Raw genomic sequence first — 24,661 nt, 5'->3', positions numbered from 1 at the left:
AGAAGGAACATCAAGGAATACTTACTCATCGAAGATCAGGTCTGGAGCAAAATAGAGGAACTGGCTGTTTGTGTGTTTGTACGATCTCCAGCTCAAGGCAAATGATGACAGACACATCCATGAATACTGAATTAAAGTGATTTGGTCCTCGAGAGGCAAGTTTCTAAATCCTAGAGATCAAACCAGAAGATACCCATGAGCCACAGTGCACTCCGCAAGGTTGGCCAAGCCAGCACCGAATACATCGCTCACTCATTTTCTCTGGTGTCACTGAACAAGAGGCAATGCTGCCACAAGTAATACTTCTGGAAAAAAATCAAGCTGCCATTTTCCACCCCAGTGACAAAAGAGGCTTCCTCCTTAAGAGGTTAGAATTCAAAAGGAAAGCTTTTAGAGTATTGATCACAGACACACGAAACAAACATTGCTTGAATCAAAACCCCAACGATCTTCTCTCAGACGTTCCTCTCCCCCCACCTCCCACTCCATGAGGGTTTTCAACACAGAGGAAAGAATTTGTCAAGCAAACAGCTCATTAAGCTGAGAGAAACAGTGAAGAGAAACTTCACCGAGTGCCTGTGGTCCTACCTGGAAGTATCTTTGCCCACTTCACCACCTGAATCATCTGCTTGCCGGCCAGGCGGTTTAAGGTGGACAGCAGGTACTCTGCTGTGTCCGGCTTGGAGCTGTCGTAGCCTGCGTAGACGATCTCCGGTTCAATGCTTTCAAGGATCTTGACAGGAGAGGGAGTAAGTGCTGGTGAGATAGCAGACATGTGGGGGACAAGTGCTGTGTTTACGGAGGGCTCGCTGACGGGCGCGATGTACGTCGTCCCCTCCTCGGGGCTCTGGGGCGGGGGCTGCTGCCGCTGCTGGGGCTGCTCCTCGTGCATCCCTTTCAATTTCCCCAACTTTTTGGACTTCCGGGCTGTGAAGGTGAACAGCACAAGAGTTAAGTCAGTGAAGAAAGCTGGCATAACCCTGGCTTCACAGGAAAGGGCAGCAGAAGCATCATCCCAAAGTTCTCCAGTCAAACGGGTGCAGGATCTGCCTGCAGCATCATTACACGGGAAAGAGGACTTAGCGCCACATATATGAGGGTCAGTTTCACTCTTTACTGGATGGGTTTGGAAGTGCCAGAATGACAGCACCTGTCTCCATACAGACATGCACAGAATGTCCAGGTTACTGTGGTTATGTTGATTAAACATTTCAGGAGTGTATCTGTTTTGTAGCTGAAACGAATCACTTAGTGCCTACAAGTCTGCAGTTCATGTTCTCCGTTGAGCCTGGTCATCAAAAGATGACCTTCCCCTCTCCATGACTGCTGCCATGGAAGAGATCTCTCTTTCTGGACATGGAGGTGCTGAGCAGTGATGACCACATAGAGAATGCTTTGCAGATGGTGGGAACTGGGGTTCTAGCAATGCCTAAAACTCACAGGCCCGGAGCCTGCTTCAGATTGAGTCCTAGTGCCCACTCTGGGTGCACCTCAGCCTGAAATGCAGTCAATCCATTTTGAGCAACCTGAGTTGGTCAAGTCTCTTTGCTCTTGCTGCTTTGATCCTTCTGTGGGATCCCTGTCCTGCCTGCTTCTTCCTACTCAGTGCAGAAAACTCTCCACAAAGATCCAAAGAGCTACTTTATTACTCTGCTACCAACTTATTGAAACCTATGTTTTAAGAAAATCCTCCAAGAGCAGAACTGCTGCTGCCCTGAGACCACTGCTGGTGACAGCAGCCATTAGTGTTTGACTGCTTCCTTGAAGCCAGGGCTGCCTGCCCAGAGCCAGAGGCTGCAAGTGAGCTCGGAGCGCCTGCGTGGCAGGATACAGACGCCCAGGGTACAGGACAACGCACGCCCAAGCGCAACAATAGCCTGTTGTTTGCAGCACTTCCTTGCTGGGATACTACCTTGAACTCTGAGGAGCTGGCTCATCCCAAGATCCAGAAGAAAAGCCTTTTTGTTAGGGCAAACATGGGATATTGCAATGGAAAACAACAACGTTTTCTGTCATGAAAAAGGATGGTCAGAGGGCTGGAGAGCCTCTCCTGCCTGAGAGACTTGGGGTTGTGTAGCACAGAGAGGGCTCCGGGGAGGCTTTAATGCAGTCTTCTAGTACCTGAAAGGGGCTACAGGAGAGCTGGGGAGGGACTGTTTACAAGTGCATGTAGGACAAGGGGCAATGGTTTGAAACTAGAGCAGGGTAGATTCAGATTGGACATTAGAAAGAAATTCTTCACTATGGGGGTGGTGGAGCACTGGAACAGGTTGCCCAGGGAGGTGACGGAGCCCAGATCCACGAGTATATTCAAGGCCAGGCTTGATGGGGCTCTGAGCAACCTGATGTGGTTGGGGATGTCCCTGCTCACAGCAGGGGTGGTTGGACTACATGACCTCTGTAGGTCCCTTCCAGCCCAATACATTCCCAGTCTCATACACAAGATCTTGAAGGTACCTGGCCGAACAGCTGCTCCTCGACTATCATCATCAAACCCTGAACACACTTCATTGCTACTGCAGCACATATTGCACTAAGGGGTAAGAGCAAAGCTGTGTCTGTCTCAAGAGTCAGGACATCTGAGAAGACCCTTAGAAAAGTCCCTTCCAACCCTACTTTCTACTTTTCTGTTATAAAGCTCTTACAGAAGCTCATTCAAATAATGAGGCACAACTGGGGGATTTTTCACCTTCCAGGGCATCAAGTTACAGGGATGCTCAAGAGGCCATTTCCACCCCTAGCACCCAACAAGCCACTTCCCCAAGCAGCAGCTGGTCAGGCTTTTTGTCCAACAAGCTTTTTACTGGCTCTGCAGGATAAAATGGAGGGAGCTGCAAGCAAAGCAGGCAGCTCTGGTAAGTCTCATTCTGAAAAGTAAGGTCTGCTGGTCCCCAGCCGGTGCAGCTGCACCCACATGGCAACGTTGTGGTGTAAGCACTGTGAGCACCAAGTACAGTTTGTGTTTCTCAGAGAGGCAAAGCTGAGCTCAACACACATTCCAACAAAATAAACCCCAAAAGCAGAGCAAGAAAGGGCCAAGTTCAGCCAAAGACCTGATGAGTTAACAGAGCTATTGGCCTCTGAGAAGAGAGTCAAAATAACCCCGAAGGAGTGGAGAGAGATTAGTGCTTGCTGTCCTGGTTCATTAAGCTTTGCCAGGCACAGTTTTTTGGTGTGTTACCAAACCAGGACTACACACAAAACTTTACATATTTTTCATGTTTGCAGAGGAAAAAAAAAGGCATTGTGACTATAACTACATCAGAGCAAGAACTGTGTTGGGTTTGCCAAGTCCATCAAGTTACACAGGCACACAGATAACTGATCACACATTTATTAAGACATAATTTTGTATGTTCCAGTCTCTAAGAGTTTTTCATTAGCAGAAGGAAGAAATTACATTCTTCCACGTCCAATACTGGCGTACAAGTGTGTTTTAGTTTCATTTTCTTGCATTATAATGCCTTTAAAATGAAGCTGAGAAAAACATTACTGCCTGACAGTCATGTTTACAGTGAAGAAAACTGTATTTTCCATCTGGCTTCGTGCCAGTGCTGTAGCTCAACTGGTTTGGTAACTCCCACAGAAACCAACAAGTGAAGATTAAACACAAACTCCGAGCAGTAAGTACTCCCAGCAAAGTTCTTCACATTTGCTCTCCAGCTGCAGTGCCAACCCTGAACCCCACAAAGCCACCTCTGAACGAGAGGGTCAAAGCCATGCTCATCAGGGCTGCCGTGTGGAAACGTTCAAGGAGTCACAGGCTCTCCAGACAAACCATTCCACATGGCAAAGCTCAAGCCTGGAAACCTCTCTGGGGCTAGGACAAGACTTTCATCCAAATAGCTGCACAGCCAGTGGCTGCCTAGCACATCTAACAGCAGCTCTTGCCCCCCCTGTTCAGTGCTACTGCAGCCAGGACAAGGTATTACAGCCCTGGTTCTTTTACATCAGCTGAGATCAAGTATTAGTTGACTAAATGACAGTGGGAGACAGACTGCAGGTATACCTGAAGTTAACACTTCAAATGCCCTACACACTTTTGTTGAGTATTTTAGGTCATGTATATTGCAATCAAAAGAAGAGGAAGATGAAGGGAAGCACCTGAGAGTCATGCAAAGCCGGACCTCACCAAGGCACAGCCCACAGACCTCCTCTGTAGCTCCCACAGTAAATTACAGTGTCACAGAGGAATAAATAAGCTACAAGCCTCACCACCAAGAGGAGTCCCTGCTCCTCTGGAAGCAACAGGCAAACTCTTACCTGGATTTCCTGAGCTGGCCTGTGTCCAACCAGTTCAAAGCAAAGCCTGCAGGTTCTGAGAACCCCCAGGTGCTTGGGAGACCTCAAGAAGAGCAGCCTGCAGGACACCGGCTCGCTTGTTCAGCACCCTCGGTGCCAGTCCCACCTGCCTAGAAAGGCACAGTGGTACTGCTGCAGAGGCACTGAGGCAGGCTGGGAGGGCATATGAAAACCAGATTAACAGTCCTGAGCACTGGTCAGGCTCTGAGGCAAATTACTGTCCCTTTACTACAGCCTCAGCCTTACTGCTCTCCAGCCAAGAGACAGGACTTAATCCTTTGAAAACAGCTGCTGGCAGCAGACTGGCGTGACCCCAGCTCTGGACAACTGGCTCCTGAGAGCTCAGTCTGCATCTGCAAAGCTCCTGTCACAAAACTGGAACAGGGAGGCCTGAGATTTCAGGATCAGGAGGCCTTGTGCCATCTGTAAAAGAGGCTTCAGGACACCTGCAACAGTGAATGCTACTCTAGGTCAAATAACAGGACATCAACTGGATGTGACTCCATTGTAAATTGTTTTCTGAAGACAAGTTAATGTGAACATCAGACACAAACCCCTGGCATTCTCAGTTTCTAAAGGTTAAGTTTGAGCTGTCAGGGTAGTTACAGGGCAGGTAAACTGCTACATGTTTTTTTACCACACTAAGCTTACACATGCTGGGCAAGTTGGGTCTAAAGGGAGCTAATCTCTCCTCCCTTTGTCGTCAGGGAATAGACACAAATTAAATGATGGACTCCTCTCAGCCACACATCTGATAACTACTCCTCACAGGCTCAAAACTTAATCATTTTCATCAGCATTATTGTTAAAAAAATGGGCTCTGAAAATGCCAAGGAACAAAATGCTATCAAGAGTAGATAAAAGAAGCCATAAATATTATGATTGAACTCAGCAGTTTTATAACAGAGCACTATCTTGTTTGCAGAACTGCAGCAGGGTTCAAATTCAGCAACTGCACAGCCTAAAATGCTCTGCAAACTCATGCTGGCAGCCAGTGCTCTACAGTGAAACTCTCCACAGCTCCAACTCAGAGTGAACTGAAAGTTGCAGTGACAATCCCCTAGAGTCAGAAAAGCTGGTATTCAGAGCTTGCCTTACTACCTACCCAAACCCCAATCTTCACTGGCATAGCATGGCATGAACCACTAAGAGCTTTATTCATCACATAGGTAGAGCTCTGCCAGAGGCAGGACCAAAGTCGCCCTGACCCAACACATCTTTATTCTATCCATGCTGCAGAACATATTTGCATCAGTGATACCAAAAGCACACTGTAAGAACATGTTACCTCTAATGCAAACCAGAGAACATCAGTGGAAGGAAAGGGGAAACAGCAGCAGGGAACAGAAGGTGATGGAGGTTTCAGGAAAGAGATAAAGGGAAGAGAAAGTGGGAATGTGAGTAAACAGATGGAAAAGACAAAGGGAAAATCCTGAGATGCTCTTCACAGAAGGTTGCATTTCAGATTACTCTGTAGTACTACCAGTGGGCTCAGCAGTCTGAGGGTGGTCAATATGCTCTAACACACTCTGACCACCTTCAGCTGTGCCAGCTCTGTACACATCAGTGCATGCCTCCTCCTCAAATACTTGAGCCCCTCCAGCAAGGTCCCAGCCTCACTGCTCGAGCTCTGCACCTGAGCTACAACCACCTCCTTCCCAACCTCAACAGCTGTCAGCTTTCTCCCTTCCAGCCCAAGTGTTCAAGGGCTCTCCTGCACAGCCCTCCACTGCCACCTGCCTCACCTCTCCAAAACCAGCCCAGGGCACCTTGCTGCACCACAGTCACCGATGGGCCAGGCTGCCAATTCTCCTCTTGGAGCAGCCACAACAGCCTTTGGGTCGATTCTCCTCTGAGCCCTCACTGAGCATACACACTGTCACCTGCTTCCATCTTCATGCAGATAACTGCTCCATCAAAATGGCACTTTTTTCCCTCCTCTGAATCTTTTCATCATGTTTGCCTGGTGCCTTTGCCTCACTTTTTCAGTGAGCTGACATCTGTTCTCATTAGCTATTTTACTGCTACCACAAATAGTGTTTCCCTTCCCCCAAATCTGTTGTATCTTGACATATATGAAAATCTGAAGCTATCTTGGTACAGACATTTTTTCACTTAAGTGTCTAGCACAATGGGTATGAGATGCTGCTGAGAAATTTCTAGATAATAACACAGACATTTGAGCTATCCAGACACACATATGCACACAAGGGCATGGAATGAAGTGAAGAGCAGCAATGCAAATGAGATCTCCCAGCATCATCCCATTTGCCCTATGGAATCCTTTGGGCATGTATCCCTGCTTCTCCAGGAAACAAGGAGAACAACCCAGACAGAAGCCTAAGGCTTCCATAATCCAACTACCCACACTGGGAAGCAAACCACTGCTTATCAGGTATAGCTGCAGCAGATAACCTCTGAACAGGGCTCCATGCAGTGCTCCATGTGGAAGAGGAAAGGCCAGGAATAGTTCTAGGAGACACAGAGGCAAGGGGATGAGTCACTGCTTTCATTGGCCTTACCAAGAGGAGGAAGCAATAAAAAGCACCTACCAAAGCAGGGCACAAAATACTTCATGTAGGACACACTAGGAAAAGGACTTCACTCCTGCAAAGCAGTGGCCTTTCAAGGGTGATTCCTGAAGTGGCTTTTAGGATACTCTGAATGAACTAGGTAGTTTGTCTAAACACACAAAGAAAGGAAGATAGCAGCTGGTGAGGAAGACAATGAGAGTCCTGCACACAGCAAATGGAAACTTAAAATCTGTTTCCAGTGTCTGTGACCTACAGAAGATAGAAAGTGACACAAAAAGGCATCACTTGCCATGAGCCCAAGGAATCAGCATAGCCTCATTAACACAGCAAAGCAAAGCTCCTGATTTCTCATCCTCCACCAGCAGAAGCAATCTTTTATTGGAGAATAAGCTGCAAGCCAATGGTTGAATTCAGTAGAATGAAGTGGGAGGCACGAGTGAAAGAAGGACATAGCTTGGCATTGCCAACATCATTCACAACTGCTCACTAATTACTAAGCTACACTCTGATGTGACAGGATTGGGCAGCTTAGAGACAAGGAAGAGATGTGCACCGAGTCTGAGCTAGGGGTATGTCACATTGCACTTGCCTTTGGGCAGCCCCTGCAGAGATCCAGGCACATTCACAGAAGTAATTCTTGTTCTTGGCTCACACTCAGGATACCAAAAGGGGAGGTGCAAGCACAGGTAAGAAAGAGCTTCTAGTGCTTGGTTTCACCTGCAGGACTGCACACTACGAACACGCTGTGTTCATGGAAACGCCTTCTGGTTCTCTAGCTGGATTTAAACTACTAAGAAAACTGAGGGTAACTAGGTGCAAAAAAACCCTTCCTGCTTGCTTTGCTGACTTGCAGGTCAGCATTCTGTTTTGTTTGGCACAGACTCTGTGAGTCAAGGCAGTGCAGCACTGCTCCGGTCCAGCACCATAAAGCACAGAAACAATGAGTGCGGAGCAGTTCATCTCCCTGCTTTGGGCAGGATCATCTATACTTTGCCCAACCCACTGGGTTATTAGTCTCTAACAAAGGGAATTCTGCACTATCCCCCTATCTTCCACTACATCTAACCACTGAGTTTCCCCCCAGCATCTCTGGTGTCACATCACTTTTTCTGCAGTAAAAGCTGATTTCTCTTCATCGTTCCCCCAGTGGCCATAAAGAACAACTTCTCATTCCTGTGCCCGGTTTTACACTGCTCTGTACTGAAGAGCTGGCATCCTGGCCTTCTCAATACGTTTCTCTCTTCTACACTGAAATAAATTGAGTTTCTTCAACTCTGCCTCACACATTTATGTGGTTTTTTCCCTGAGCTCCTCCTTACCCTTGTTCCTCCTTCAGGCAGGCAGGAAGATTCAGCTTAGATGTTAAGGAAGCTCTTTAAATTTAAAGGTCTGTGAGAAACTGGAAGGCTGTGAAGGGGCAGAGTAGAGACTTCCCTGCTGGAGATGCTCCAGAGAGAGGCTAACCCTACCAACTGGTGCAGCCCTGTCGCCAGAACCCTGCCCAGCAGTGCTGCAAACCAGCCACAACCAGCAGGCCACTTGGCAGCTCTGCTGAGAGCAGAGTAATGCCTTGGTACCAAATGAGACTTGCATATCACTGCAGCACTTTCACATGGCTGACTCTAAATCTGAGACACAGTCACCATGCAACTGTGCTGCTTTATTCACTGCAGCCTCTGGACAGCTGCTCCCAGGCAGCTCATTCTCACACATCTCAACTTGTACTTCTCAGTGTCAACCCTCTGCACCCTACTGCAAATGTCATCCTCTGATGGTTTCAGACACCAGAACTGAAGATGATTTGGGCTCTGGCCCCAGAGGAGAATTTCCACATGTATGTATTTACTCTCTGCTTCATGAGGCAAGCAATTAGTGAAACAGCAGACCTAGAACTGACCCCTGACAGAACTCTACTTCAGATGCCCTTGCAGTGCACTCTCAGCTACTTTTGGAAAACGCTATTTCAAGTAATTATGTGCCCACTTAATGAGAAATCTTATCACATTTTAATGAGAAGTCTGCATTTCCTTCTGATTATACTTGGGGCTAAAGATAGGGAGCAGGGAAATACAGACCCCGAGAGGGAGGTGGCACCTCCTGACAGCGCCGGCACACATCCCATGGAACGCAGCTCCCCTGCAGGGCGCTGGGATTCACCAGTGTGGATGCACAGCCGCGGGGATCTGCTGGCAGGGATGGCCTCTGCAGCACAGATAAAAGCAGCAGCAATGCAAAGCCAGCACAGTTGCCTCCAGAGAAGAAAGATGAAAGCTGAGACCAAATCTCATGCATCTGGAGGTTTGACTCAAGGAGGAAGCTCAGGCTACCTGCTTGTCTGCGGCTGGGATAGCGGTGTCTACAGCAGCCAGGAGGGGAAGGCAGCGGGGAGGGCTTGGGTAAGGGAGAGGGAATCGATGCCCTTTTTAGCCATGCCAAGCTTCAGGCAGCACTTTCAGGAAGAGATGGCAGGCTAAAGTGACAAAAGCAAGCCTGAGCTCCCCAGTGCATTTTACAGGAATATTTAGGTTGTCAGGGAAAATGTCTAACACATTTGCTTGTTTCTCAGCAATCCTCAAAGTGATAATTAATTGAAAAATAACAGTTTCATAGGGGTACTCCTCCCTGTGTGGGAACAACTTTTACCAAATGCCAATTAGTGGTTTCCTGCTAAAATCAAATCAAGCTGTTTTTGATAAAGCTTTTTAATGAGAAATGGCTAAAGTACGAACGTTTCCTCCACATCTACTCCACACAAATCCCAAACTGCCTTAATGCAGTCCTCAGAGCTAAGGTTTTTGGTATGTAAAACTCCCTCTTGTACTTCTTCATTAATTTCAAAAGAAATGTTATTTACTAAATATTAAACTCAGCCAATAAACAAAGCCTTAAAAAAAAAGCTTACAAAAGAAAATTAGGAGGTTGCTGAAAGCCAATCTTAATCAGCCCTTTTCAGATGCTCCCCAAACTCACATTTTCCTGATTATTTATTCATTCCTCAAACGTATGGCAACCTCAGTTGCTTTCTGAGCTAAGCCTTGTCTGCTAAATGCATCAGTTTTGACTATTCATGAAGCAGATTTAAGGACCAGCAGCATTATTCCAGCAGGGAATGCAAAGAGCAGGACTCCTACAATTCCAAAGTGTGTCGCCCCCAACTCCGAGACACCTGCAGCATCGAAGCGTCAGCAGCAGGAGCTGCTAGCACTGGTAACAATTTGGTTAAAGATGAAGTTAGGGGAACTTTGGAGAACAGATTTTGAAATCTTCCACTGTACCAGACTGAATGCTCTTGGCTATGAGCACTGGTTTCTGCCTTGTGCCAAGCAACAACCTTCCTCCCAAGGCACCCATTCCCATCCAACCTTCTGCAGGCGTTCCTCGGCCAAGTCTTCTCTCTTGCTTTTATTTGGGTTGATACCCAAGGCTAAGTCTGTTCCCTTCTTCCTGATCACAACACCAAGCCATCTCCACTGCCCTGGATGGGAGTCCTTTAGACTTTTACTGCTGTGAAACTTCCTCCTTCTGTTTACCTGGCAGACACAGGTACTCCAAGCAGCTGTGCAGGGATTGTCCAGAAGCGTCGAGAAGCAAACCCTGCCATGGCACCTCTCATGCTGTCCCCCGAGTGCTGAGGCTTCCAGCCACGCTGAAGAGTGGGCTATGCTTTACATGCCTCAGTTTTGCCACGCTGAAGAGTGGGCTATGCTTTACATGCCTCAGTTTTGCCATGCTGAAGAGTGGGCTATGCTTTACATGCCTCAGTTTTGCTCTTGCACTCCCATTACTAGGACTCAGCTTGGTAAGTGCTGCACCTCCCTCTGCAGCCTTTCTTGCTGCTCCATGGCACAGCACATCTCCACTTGTATTTCCCCCAAGTAACAACGATTTTGAGATGGTTTGTCTCTTCACCTGTACAATTTCCATGTCCCCAGTTTTCCTCAGCTGCTGTTTGTCTCACATGACCTTGTTTCCAACACATTCAGCACTGCTGGCCTGGCCCTCATCTTCCAGAAACCACCTTTCCTGCTTCCCAGAAAAGCAATGGTGTCTGTGCAACACGAGCTGGCTGCCTGTCTGCTGCACACATCTCAGCCATACTGTTCACCATTCAGTTCAGGATTAGTCATTACAAAAGAAACAGCAGAAGAAAGAAAAAACCAAACCAAACCAAACAGGATCTCAGCATGTTGATCTCCTGCTTCAATGTGCCACCCTGAGGAGGAGTGGAGCACCCTGCAGATGGGACCAAGCAGGGAAAACGCAGCTCTGGCACATCACCCATGTGTATGATCTGAAAAGTGAAACCTGAGCATCCCTTTGTGACTGACAGGGCTGCACATCTCTCAGTGCTCCTGAAGTTGAAGGGGTTGGGGATGAAATGCCAGCCATGACTAGAATTGACACATGCCTCTCCAGAGCATGTCTCAATGGCATGCCTGGATGTGCCTGGTCCATGTGCAGCAGGATCCAGAAGCCACACGTGTAGTGTGGTCTTGTGAGCTCAGGTTCTACAGTATCCTCCTCTGGCACCTTCTGCAGGGAGATTAAGCAAGGAAGATGGTTCCCACTACTGAAATGTTACAGAATTGGGGGAAGTGGAAAACTGATGGCAGAGCACCACAAAACACACAGATCAGCAGCACCAAACTGCAGGAAGACCTGCAGCACTAAGGGGCTCAGGAACGCTCCAGGCAGTGTCTTCACCTTGCCTTCCTCTTTGTTAAACACCATCTTCTTGCCTGTCCTGCATTTGCAAGGCTTACACATGCTCAACCTTTCCTTCACAACCTGCTGTGGCTCATTGTTTCAACAACACCAAACTCCAGAGTCTGCTTTCTGGGCCAGGTATCCTTGCCATTTCTCACACTTCCTTTAATTTTAGCAAATCACAGGCACTAAAAATGGGAAGGCATGCACTTGGGAATTGGAGGGGGGAAAAAGGCAGGAAGTGAGTCAAAAACAAACTAGAAGTTAGTAAGGTAAATGTGAAGCAGAGTGCATATGAGAGGACAGGGGGAAAGAGCAACAGATTCACTTGCTAAGGCACAATCTGGGAATGAATAAATTTTCCTTGTGACATTACTGGAGTAAACCAAAGCTCTGGAGTCAATTTAAAACCTGTGAAGTGTCAAAGTAGCAGACAATCCAAAAAGCATCCCAGTGTCAGAAGCAGGAGCACATGACTTGCACAGTCTTGGCATCAGTGCTTCCTCAGAACACAGGGTCATGAGAGGGGCAGAAACATGGAACAGCTCATTCAGTGAAGACTGGTGATGTCAGAAAGTCTTTTTGTACATGGCAGTAACATTCTCACAACTCAGCTAGTGTAACTCCACTCACCTGATGCTAATCCTGGCTTGGGAGAGACCTGGGACAGTCTTAAAGAGCAGACATCTGCTCTTCAAGTGCCCAGTCTCCACATCTTGCCCAGACTTGCCATTCAAGTGCTTCCCTGACCCTACAGTCACAGATGCTTTTCCATTTCCTCCCTTGCATTTTGCTTGCTGCTCATTACTTCTTGCCTTGCTTTTCACCCACACTGAAAGCAGACCATCACCTTTTTCACTTTACCATTGTTTGTTCCTACAGGAACATCTGTTGTCCCTCTCCTCAACTTTCCCTCCAGCCTTTTTTTGGTCTAAAGAACACCAACTAACTCAATCTGTCCCCATCAGTCGAGTTTTAAAGACTGCTGATGGCTTTTGCTGCTCTGCTTCAGGTTCTTCCAAACTGCCTCACAGCACATCTGCAGGCAACCAAGGAGTGCTTTAGCAAACCCCACTGCTCAGCACAGAGAGCCCACCATACTTTGGCCAAGGTTGGGCCAGGCATGGCAAGCTTAACCTTCACACCCTCTTACTCAGGTGGAAACTCTCAAGGCATGGCTTGGTGGAAGCTCAAAGGACAAGTTCCTCCTGCTCCTGCAGCTTCTTGCAGCAATGGGGAAGTGAGTCATGGAAAGACAGCACCGCAGACCACAGGGGAAGGCTTCAGAGGGGTTCTGGTGGTAACCAGCAGCTCTGGAAAGAGGAACAGGAGTCCGAGGCAGGCCTTCCTAGCAGGGACTAGTCAAAGGATCTGGCTCAGAGCAGTGTGGAAGGAAGTATGACAATCCGGGGCTCCAGGAAACAACAAAACATCCCAGAGCTGCGCCCAGCGCCCCGCGGAAACACCGAAGCACTGCAGGCTGCTCCAGCACAGCAAGGCCAGCAAGAGACAGAGGGGCTGAGGCTTGCTTGGCTGCATGCACCTGTGCAGGCAACAAAGATGCACTGCACTTCACTTCAGCAGCCTCAGGAAACAGGTTGTTAAACTGAAATGCCTTACAGCACAGAGAAGTGGAGTACTGGGGCACAGGGGAAGAGAAGGGCTAGCCTTGGCCTGGGGAGTCACTCAAGAGGCCACAAATACTGTCTACCCATGCTGCATCCTGGAGGTGAAAGCTGGAGCCCTGACCACAGGCAGAAAAGCTCACAAGCTCCTGGGCATGGCAGAGGGGATCCACAGCAGCCAGGGAATGTCTGGCAGGAGGCATTCAGGCAGGAGCTGCTGCAGTGCTCAGTTTCATTGCCTAGCACAATGCTGGCAGAGTTTTTTGCACCTCTTCTGGACCTAAACCTTCCTCTGGAGAAGCTGTGATCATCCCTCTCCATTTTGTGCTCTGAATCAAAGCCCAACACCATGTATGAACTGCTCAGGGAAGAGCAGTGTCTGAGGCTGTGCAGAGAGAGCTGCAATCAGACAAACTCCCAGCAGAGCCTGCAGGCAGGGTGCTGCCAGGTGACACCAGGCAGGCTGGGACAAGTACTCTCAGCAGCAGCCCAGAAGTGCTGCAGTTCCTCCCTGAGGCTGGCAGCCACAGGTGCTGCCTGGTGAATGGTACAATGGAGAGTCCAGCAGATAAAACAGGGAAGCCTGGAGCTCAGCAGAGCCATGCCAGAAGCCTGAAAGGCTGTTCCTGGAGGAAAGACAAACTCTGCTGGCAGCTGGGTGCTCGTCAGAAGGCAAAGCTGAAACTGGTAAAACTTGGAAAGACAAAGGAGGGATGAGAACATGAACCTGACTGGGAGTTTGATCAAGGATTGCTGGATGCAAGCTGTGTGGTTTTGGACTGCTGCAGTGTGCCTTCCTGAGCTGCCTCCACATATGAAACAAAGCCTTCAGCAACATGCAGCACAAGGACACTTTCAGTACTGCTCTTAAACTGATGCCTGAGAGGTTACTCTGCCATGAGCAGCCCTTGGCAAAAGCCTGCACCTTTAATCATCATTCCCAAAGAGCTTCCTAACACTTGTGGAAGATGACTGTCCAGTAGTAATCAACACTATTCTTGAGGGTGGTTCAAGCTAAAAAAATTAGAGGGTGACACCAAGAACAGGGCAAGAGCAGTGCCTTGCAACATGGAGAAAGATGAATGCAACTGTAGGAGAAGTTCATTGCTGACCAATTGGTTCCCATAGAACCTGACCCAGCAAAGAGACTGCTTGCTTCCTTTAAAGAAATGCAGTGTCATTAACTTGTTGACTATCAGCTTGAATGGGAAATGGACATGAATCTGCTGATTGTGATCCAGAGTGTGCCACCAGCATCCAGGCCTGGATCAGCAATGCTGTGGCAGCAGGAGCAGAGCAGGGATTGTCCTCCTGCACTCGGCACCAGTGAGGCCACACCTCGAGTACTGAGCTCAGTTTTGAGGTCCTCACTACCAAAGGACATTGAGGTGCTGGAGCAGGTCCAGAGAAGAGCAATGAAGCTGGTGAAGGGTCTGGAGCAAAAGAGGCTGAGGGGAGAACTTCTCACTCTACAACTCCTTGAGAGGAGGTTGAAGCCAGGTGGGGGTTGGTCTCTTCTACCTAGCAGCATGTGAAAGAAGGAGGGGACATGGCCTCACATGGCACCAGCAGGGGTTTAGGTTGAACATAAGAAACCTCTTGACTGAAATGGATCTCCAAGAGTGGAGCAGGCTCCCCAGAGATGTTGACTCTCCATCCCTGGAGGTGTTTCAAAGAGGCAGAGATGTGGTGCTGAGGGATGTGGTTCAGCACCAGCCTTGGTAGAGGATGGTTGGACTGGATGACCTTAAAGGTCTTTTCCAAGCACCTGATTTAATGATCCTATGAGGTCTGTGGTGGTGGTGCAGCAAGAGCAGCACCTTAAGAACAAGTGACCCTTAGCTGGTCAGAAGCAGTCACCACCACAGACTCTACACAGCAACAGAGTTCTGCTGGCTCATCCCTCTCACCATCACACCCATCAGACAAGTTGGGAGGCCTAACAAACTCTCAGCACAGAGCAGCGTGGTTGCAGGCCACGTGTTAAGGTTACACTACTGGCTTGGGCTCTGCATTTTGCACATGCAAATGAAAGCAGGCAAATCACTGCTTCACCTCCCTGCTAACAGAGCACCAATTCTAACAGTCCCATGACTTGATGGTTTTCTACCTAACACAAATGTTGTCTGGAGTGATCACACCTAGGAAAACAAAACCCAACCAAAAAGAATGTTCTTTGAAACAGTGCCAATGGCAACCTAAACATGGGTGGGCAGGTACCACAACAAAGCTGTCTAGCTGAAATGGGAGAAAAACTGACAATAGGAGAGCTTTTGCTGCACCAAACTCCCCAATAACTTTAATACCCTGCTGTATATTGGTGCAAGTCTCTTGGAAGAGCTGACAGCAGCCCAGCTGAACGCTCCAGTTAAACACACACCACCAAGCAAGCAGATTCCCTGAGAAGAAAATGCTGCATAATAAACACAAATAAAAAAGCAATTACACTTAATGGGCATTTCAAAACACTTTGTGGTTGAATTTTAAGTGCAAAACAGAAGTTAGTCACACATGGACCCCAAACTGCTTTAGTTTCTTACACATAGAGGATTTGCTGCTCCCTCTCAAATCTATGCAATTCTGGTTAGTAAGAAGTTGGTAGAGATTTGAAAGGAACACCAAGAGGATACACTGCTGCTGTGTTTAGGTTGTTCTCAGCTTAGTGTTTTCCAACACTTGTGGGTTTCTCTCTCTTGCCTTTCTCCCTCTTGCTTGGCAATTCTCAAAGAAGACAGAACAATGACAATATCAAGCACACAGGCTGCAGTAACTGAGAATAATACCACAGCTCTCCAGCCCTGCTCCTGTGAGTTATTAAGCAGAAAATGGAAAGCTGGGCAGAAAACCCCAGGTGAAGTACTGCATCTTATTACTCATTCTCTCATTTTAATCTACTTTCCAGATTATTGAAATATATTAACGTATAAACAGTAAGGATCTCTGCAAGGGAAGAGTACAAATCACACACAGCATCTTGTGCATGAAGTGCCTTACACATGTAAATGTATGCAAAGCCAGGCCTGGGATTTCACAGGCAGTCTCTGCAGACAGAGCAATGAACTCTGCGATTTGCAAGGCAAAATCTATTTTCTTTTCTTTCTTTCCATATCCAAAGGGTAACTCAGCAAGATGCTCCTCACTCTTCTGGGAGACCAGCACACCAGTACGGCTCAGCAGTGTTTTCTGGGGGAGCCAAGGGCAGGGCAGGATTGCAGTCCCACAGCAGACAGAACCCTCAGCAGTTCTTTTGGACCCCAAGCAGGCATGGCACATCACATGGCAGGGAAAAGAGATCTTCTCCCACCCATGCACCAGAAGGATGGATCTCTGGTCACTAGGTGACATCAAGGTCTAACCTGCCAGCGACAGTGGAGGGTGGGAGGGGTGTTCCCTCAGCTCACACCACATCAGACACTCCTCCAGGCACAGAGCAGGGCACACGGTAGAAGTGAAACCAGGAGGCTTTGTGCCATCCTGATTGCAGCATCAAAATCACTGCTGCGAGCCACCAGCTGCCTGCTGGATGGAGCTGGTGGGGGCAGAAGAAACTACACCGAGCAGCAGCGCGGGACCGGAGCAGGGGGGGCACCACGACCCCCTCCGGCACCACCATGGGGACAGACAGGAGCAAGGAGCAGCGGCATGAGGTGGGGGGCAGATGAAGATGCCTGGTGTGGCAGTGAGAGACTCTGCAAGCCTGATCACAGCGTATGCTGGAAGGAACCTCACAATTCCTGAAGTGATTCTGGTCCATAATTAACTGAAAATTAATTACAGCATCTTGAAAAAAAAAAGAGCATAAACCAAAAGTGGGCCAAGCTTACCTTCAGAGTGCAGTTGCTCACTCTGAATCTCTTCCAATAATTAAGGCTAGCATATGGCAGCCCAGTTTAACAGCAGCAACAAACAACCACCCCAAACAAGAAACAAACAACAATTCCTTCCCCCCCCCAAAGGGAAAGTTTTGGAGCCCTGCTTGCTGGAGGGATCTGTCTGCAGTGCACACACACACATGCCTTGCAGAGATGAGGAAAATGAATTAAGAGGAAATCTGGCAACCTCAGCTCTGCAAAAAATTACAGGTTGCAGATGCTCCTGCTAAAATCAAAACAAGAAGATTGAGAAAAGAACTTAATTAGGTAAATTATTTGCTGACTTGATGAATCATTTTGTAAAGATTATTAGAGGATAATAAGAGCTTGGAAAACCCTCCAGTTTCCCAACAAATAAAAAGGGGGAGGTAAACAATGAAACTGCCAAATGACTTTGGTTGAGCTCTCCTGAAAAGGTGTGTTTTGTATCACTGAATTACACATAGCTTTTAAAAGGTGCTTCAGGCATGGCATGCTGCCACACATCAAAATATTGTTTTTCTAGGGGGAAAAAAAAAGTGTTGGCATGCTGGGAAGGAAAAGATATGCCATTAAAATAAACCTGTGACACACAGCACAGAAGAAAGAACCTTTTAAAACTATCAGGAGAGACTAGAACCAAAAGGGGGAAAAAACCCCAAAGGAAAAAAGTGTCAATAATCAGAAGTTGTGCAACAATGTGCTGCAGGAAACATGCCAACCCTCCTCCTCACTTCCAGTTTTCCACTACAGAGATTAGTGTCATAGGTTGGAAGGGACCTTAGTGACCATCTACTCCAACCCCCTGCCATGGGCAGGGACAGCTCTCAACTAGACTTGGTTGCCCAAGGCCACATCCAATCTGGCCTTAAACACCTCCAGGGAGGAGGCATCCACAGCCCCGCTGGGCACTCTGTCCCAGAGTCTTGCCACCCTTGTACTGAAGAATTTCAGGGTGTTGCTTGCTTGAGTGTTTCTGCCAGGAGACAAACCAGAAGGAGAAGGCTGGGAGGTAAATAGAGGGACCAGGCAGCAAGCAGGAACCACAACAGACAAGCAGCTGCATCTGCAGAACTAACCCAAGCTGCTAGGAGGATGAAGAGCAAATTGTGAGACAGGAAATTATTTGGAGGAGTCATCATGACCAGGTTTTCCAAAACCAGTGAACACACCAAGGGATGCACTGGGGAAAGGACCTGCAGCACTGTCCAGACCCTCATTCACAGACAACATCATGAATCCGAGAGTGGTAGGGCAAAAAAGTTACTACATTTGCTGAGGAGATGGCTTGAAACAGGCCTCCCACTGAAGCACCACCAGGACTGCACTGGCATTGGAACTGAGGAGTTAAAATGAAGGGAAAAGCTTATTTTATTTTCTTTTTTCCTATCACACTGTTCCAAAATGCTTTTGGTAATTGTCAAAGGTTTGCCTCTTAGCTGCTGGTCTGTGAAGGATGGAGTAACGTCACCGAAATGCTTACACTCCCAAGCGACCAGGAAACAAACGAATATTGATGTTGCACCAGCAACAAAACGCAGCTGAAGGTTTGGGTGTGCTCTCCCAGCTCAAGAGAAGGCACAGCACCAAACACCCAGCATGCAGCCCTTGGAACTGCAATGCTTAGCCCTGTGTGAGGCCCAGCTGGAAGCACTGTCATGGTGAAACAGACACTTTATTCCTGAGCCCATAGCACACATCTCCCAAACCTGATCCGGAGTGGCAACAGAGTTTATGAACTATTAAGCACTTCTTTAGGACCATTCCACCTTAAACTCTGAAGCCTATGCAGCTGCCAGAACTATAAAAAGGCTGCACATTTGCAATGGTTTTGCTTAATCAAATCAAGAAGACAAAGCACCAACATTCTGCTTACCTCCTAAATTCATCCCAGCTTGCAGACATTTCTGTAACCGACAGGCTGGGCAGTTCTTCCTCCGAATCTTATCAATTATGCAGTCGTTCCTTCCTGCACACAGGTAATTGTGCTGCCCTGAATGAACCAAAACCAAAAGGCACGATTAGAGGATGGATTTACATCATTCCCGTGTGTTCTTCTCCCTTGTTTCAAGCCCCACATTAACTCAAGCACTCCCAATCCCATGAATCGCGGTGACTTGCCACGTGTTTCCCTGTGAGCACCTCTCCTGGCTGCTGTGGGTTAGTTCTGGGGTGCCACTCACAAGACTCAGCTCATTACTGTTTTGTTTTTATAATCAGGACTGGGGTTTATTTTTTTATGAATACCAAGTGATTGGTTTGAGCTTTTTCAGGTCTTCTTACACGTGGCCCATCGCAGAGAGCCGCCTGACAGCTCTTAGCTGGGGTAGGAAACTGGGGGCTATTCTCCTGCTACAGCAGTTCACAACCTAAGGCAGAAATGCAAAGCAGAGGTTAATGTTCCCACTCTCTCCAACCAGTGCCTGGTTTCTGATTTAATCAGCTCCCTTCTACACAGCAGAAAGTTTCTGAAGGGTTTACCAAACCAAGTTTAAATCACAGCCATGTTATTTCAGTTCTGTAAAGGCCCACAGAAGCACTCCTGCAGAGACAGCAAGGATGCAGCACCTAACACACAGCAGAAGGGAGATGGAAGGCAACCAGGGAACCTTAACCTTCTGGAGGCCCAAAAGGCTTTTTGCTATGTGGGAGGAAGGCAAGTAGAGCAAACGGATGTGGTGTGTCAGACAAGGGCACTACCACGTGGACCCTTCAAAGGAAGGTGCCCGAATTTCATGTGGAAAACCAAAGGAAGCCATGAGGGGCTGGTGCAGCCTGAAGGGAGAAGTGAGAGGAGAAGATTATTTTAGCTGCCTTGATCCAGTGGTGGCACAAGGGGACCTGGGGCAGCCAGAACAAAGAGTTTGCAGCTCATGGGACAAAAAGGCAAAGCAGAGGGTTTCCAGAGAAAGGATGAAAGGAGAGGACACAGCTCTCAGAAGTACAACAGACTGCAGGGTGAGCTGCAGGATTCGTCAGCATGTCCAGTTCAAGCAAGCAGTCTTGTGTTGCAAGCTTGGGTGGAAGGGGCTGTAAGACCTACTGAGTCTCAGGCACTTTAGACAGAAGGTGAGAAACTTGTCACTGTGTGCTAAAGACATCTGGAATGCCAGGAGGAAGAGAATACATCACACTGGAAATTCAGGTAACACCGACCATCAACTAAGCTGAGAGACTCCTAGGCAGCTCATGAAGGAGGAGAGATGCACAGAACCCCAAGAGCTCCATGAGCAATGTTAAACCTGATGCCAGGGACCAAAGGGAGCAGCAGCCGTGGGTGGGAAGGGGAAGCCCAGGCAGGGCTCAGAGACAGAGCTGCACTGAAACACGTGGGAGGTCAGTGGGAGCAGAAGCAAAGATGCAGGCTTGGTGAGGGGGTAGAGCTGCTGCAGATCAGGAGCTATAAAATGTTTGCCAAGAGATTTTCCACAATACAAACATGCTTCCCCAGGGAAAGAGAACGTCCACGGGACACACCAGGCCTGGCTTCTGCCTGGGGCTCTTGCAGAATTTCTTGTGAAACTTCTGAAAAGTACTTTAAAAATCAATGTATTTCTGCACCTGACTTCCCTTCACCCTGCCCATTGTTGGCTAAGCTGACACTGAAGTCAGGGCTGCTCCTGAGCAGCTCACAAAGAGAACTGATCTTTCTTGAGCACAGAAAGCGTTGCTGCAGTATCACACGGCTATCAGTGTTCAGATAACACTTCGGATGTTTAAACAGCAAGCAGGTGGGCAAAGAAGGGGTTTTGTTAAGGGACCTTGCCCAGCACTGCAGCCCAGGTGAAAACCAACACAATTTAAGCAAAGTATTTCTTGAGTAGGAGCTGCTGAAGCTACAGGGGAGACAGAAGCAGTCGTACCACAGAGCGACAGCACCGCTATCTGCCTTTACGTGGGGCAGTTAAACAGCGGGAAGATAAAATCCTCAGCTAATCACCGAGAGAAAACTTGCTTATCACACAGTGTTTGTTTTATTATGTGATCTCCACAAAACCCAGATACACAGGAGGGAAGTCCACTCAATTCCTATTGACATTTTTGCTCTGTAGTGACTTGAGCACAGAGCCTATAGAAACCCCACCCGAACAGCACTGAAGTGAACCTGAAGTGGGGAACAGAAGGATAGAGATGGTTGGCATGCCCTTCCAGACACTGGCATGCTGCCTTTTTGTGGGGAGAGGGGAAAAGTGGCTGTTTTCTGCTAGGACCATGAGTGTGCTAGCTCAGTGCTCATACAGTGTCCTTTGTACATCACAGAGTACTGCAATGCCATTTTTAGCCTTCCACAGGCGGGTGCAGGCTATTAATACGACAAGTCAGCTCTAAGGCTGCAAAATGAACCCCACTGCAGGAGAACCCTGAAGGCAGTTTGCTCTACCAAACTCTACACCTGGTAAGTCAACATCTTTCCAAGTGCTGCTTTCAAAAGCTCATGGGTTTTATAAGGAGAGGTTAAGATTTCTCTACTCCAGGATAATTAGCTTGGGTCACATTCTTAAATCTTGTGGAAGTGTTCATTTGATTCAGGTCCTGTGACTACGTAAGAAAGACTCCCATGATAGCACAACACTTCTGCAAGTCACCCTTCAAATGGTTTGGGTAACCAGGCTGGATGTGAGGAAGAAATTCTTCATGGAAAGAGAGACTGGCCATTGGGATGTGCTGCCCAGGGAGGTGGTGGAGTCACCATCCCTGGAGGTGTTTGGGAAGAGACTGGATGGGGTGCTTGGTGCCATGGTTTAGTTGATTAGATGGTGGTGGGTGAGAGGTTGGACTCAATGATCTCCAAGGTCTTTTCCAACCTGGTTAATTCTGTGTAATTGCTTTTTTAGCACTTTCTTATTCTAGACCATTCTTTAGAGTGAGGCTGGTGAGACTGGAGCAGGTTGCCCAGGGAGGTCATGGATGCTCTCTCCCTGGAGGTGGTCAAGGTCAGGTTGGATGAGGCCTTGAGCAACCTGGGCTAGTGAGAAGTGTCCCTGCCCAGGACAGGGGGGGTTGATATCTTAAAGGTCCCTTCCAAGCCTAACTGTTGTATGGAGCTATGAAATAATTTCAGCAAACATGACTTAGCAAAGGTTCACCATTTTTGCCTCCTGCATCTCTGAGTGCTAACACCAGGTACGAAGCCTGCACACAGGCTGTCTGGGAGCAAGGCCCAAGCCTTCTCCAGAAGCAAAGCTCTTCAAATCCCTAGAAATAATTTCATCACCAGAATCATCCTAAAGCTTACATTAGTGGCAGCAACCTGAACCCCTTACAAACCAGAATGGATCAGACAAACCCTACAGCTATGAAGTAATAATGAATAGGTCTAATTAAGAAGTTTTCCATCTATGATGAATACAACAGCTTCAGCTTTCCATGCAAGCAACAATGGCATGTTTCACACCCAACCAGGTTTGTGGAGTGAGGGAGTACAGCAAAGACATTCCTAATGAATCAGGATCTTCCACTTGTGCAGCATGAGCCTCCACCTTGCCCCTCAACTTCAGAATCAAACCCAATCCCTACACATCTGAAATTGATGCAGCTCCCTCGAGACCCCCAGGGCTCATCCAGGTCTCGGAGAGGTGATAGAGACTGTCTTACAAAGAGTTTCTGTGGTGCTAGATCTCCAACTCTTTGAAGACATGCAGCAGTCTGCTTCTGTAGTTGCATTTAGCTTAACCCAGTTGTTGTTCTTACCCAGTTTAATCACCCACAAGTGGGCTGGAAAAGGATAGAGCAGCTATTGAATTCCCATCTCCCATGTGCTAAACGCATTAAGATGAAAGTACTTTGTATGTATGGCACCATTAAAAGCACTTCTGTTAGCCAACTCCTCTTCCATCTAAAATCCAGAAGGACAAAAGATGCCAGGAAAATTTCCTGTTCAAAATAAATCAGGTACCACAGAGTCACACTCTGGGAAGAAACAGAGACCTGTCCTATGCAAGCAGAGCTAGAGGAATGTTTGGATTTGCACTTTGCAGGTTATTGTGTCACCACATACCACAGAATGACACATCCAAATGTACACACAAAAATACCCCAGCCTTTCCAAGTTTCTCACCTGCAAAGACTCCATAATTCCCTGCTTTTATGGCCTTGCAAAAGAAAGCAAAACAACTATTAATGAAAGTCAGGCTTCCCTCTGACTGTTTTCTTGAATAAGCAAAAGTCAGCAGTAGAGAAGGGGAGAAAGAAAAAGCTGTTAGCTGCCCTATGAATTGCTGCCCAAAGGAGCCTGCAGCAGCAGTTGTGCCTCTCCCCATTTTACAACTTCAACACAACCACTGAGCCACTGGTCCCAAAACCTGACTTGAGATCAGCTCAGGTAAGCGTGCTGAGCACTGGTGCACCCCTCAAGGGGCCACAGCGCTTCCAGATGTCCCAGGCTGCACCAGGAGTGGGGTACAGATACTCCTCAGCAGTCATTTTTCTGTTACTAAGGTAAAAATAGAGAATCACTGACACTTCTGAAATATTCCACAGGTTTTATGGTTTTATCTTCTTCCTAAAAATTATTGCCCCCCCCCCCAGTATTTTGAAGCCTAAGTCAAGGATTGCAAATCATTAATGAGCCTTCTCCATTTCTATTCTCCTGTTAAATCAGCAACTACTTAGATCAAATATTACATTTTGTTAAGGTAAACAAACCCACCAAACAAAAGCATAGTGCTGGAAGAGGATCCAAACTGTTTCATTCAAACCCACTCATGGAAGCATGAGAAGAGTTTAACAGCTCAGGTAGCTTTGGGTTGGTTCTTTTTCCCTCCTTTCTCTAAATCTCTCTTGAAAACTTCCGAAGAGAGTCTGCAACTCCCATGTGCCATGGGATTAGAGCTCAGCTAGGCTGGAAGCTGTGGTTTTCCCCACTGCACTTAATCCAGACAGGAGTATTTTGGAAGAGATGTTAGCAGTCCCCCAAAGTCATACCTGATCCAGTTAAAGATGTCCCTGCTGACTGCGAGGGGGCTGGGCAGGATGACCTCTGAGGGTCCCTTCCGACCTGATGTGTTCTGTGATCTCTAGGGTAACAGATCACCACCCCCTTAAAACAACCTCATACAGATCCAAAGATTCATGTTCCCTAACATTTTGCTAGGCTGAACAGAGCCAGTGCTCTCCATCTTCCCTGGGAGGTCATGTTCCCCGATTCTCTTGTCATGCCTCTTATTCTCCTCCAGCTTCCTTCATAAAGCGGAGCGCCCCAAACCGGATGCATTTTTCTTGCTGAGTTTCACCATCACTAAGCCCAATAAAATGGTTACTTCCTGCATCCTGCACACAGCAGCCCTGCTAATGCAATCCTGGAGCAGACCTGGCTGTTGGCAATGGCATTAGGTTGACTCACGCTCGCCTGTGGGCCGCTAACGCCCAGCTCCTCTCCTGTGCCGCCGCTGTCCTCCACGTGTTCTTTCCCACTTGTACTCGGGCAGCCAACTCTCTTTTTAACTCTGCTACACACCCACTGCAACATCCCCTGGGAAAGGCAAGGGAAAAGTCCAAAAGCCACTCTGGGTACAATGTCTGAAGCTGGAGCACTCCTTGGATCCCCAGACAAAGACGTGATTGAGGGAGCCTCACAAAACGAGAGGCAAGAGACAAAACAGGAGTGGCAGCTAAGGACCAAAGCAAGCAGAAGCAGCTTGAG

General features: G+C 47.9%; 1 protein-coding gene across 4 annotated transcripts in view; it reads right to left on the bottom strand.

Annotated features, from left to right (window-relative positions):
* NR3C2 (nuclear receptor subfamily 3 group C member 2) overlaps window positions 1-24,661 on the bottom strand; it is a 197,231-nt gene that overhangs the window by 30,526 nt on the left and 142,044 nt on the right. For all 4 annotated transcript variants that reach the window (XM_068165742.1, XM_068165744.1, XM_068165743.1 and 1 more), the window contains 3 exons: window positions 18,896-19,012; window positions 589-927; window positions 26-170 (listed from right to left, as the gene is read on the bottom strand). In XM_068165742.1, the coding sequence (XP_068021843.1) occupies window positions 26-170; window positions 589-927; window positions 18,896-19,012 (601 nt within the window). The remainder of the gene's footprint in view (window positions 1-25; window positions 171-588; window positions 928-18,895; window positions 19,013-24,661) is intronic.

Source organism: Melanerpes formicivorus, unplaced genomic scaffold (assembly GCF_026170545.1).
Source record: "Melanerpes formicivorus ecotype bairdi unplaced genomic scaffold, bMelFor1.0.p_v2 SCAF_92, whole genome shotgun sequence".
Lineage (NCBI taxonomy): Eukaryota > Metazoa > Chordata > Aves > Piciformes > Picidae > Melanerpes > Melanerpes formicivorus.
This window is presented reverse-complemented; position numbering and strand designations above follow the sequence as displayed.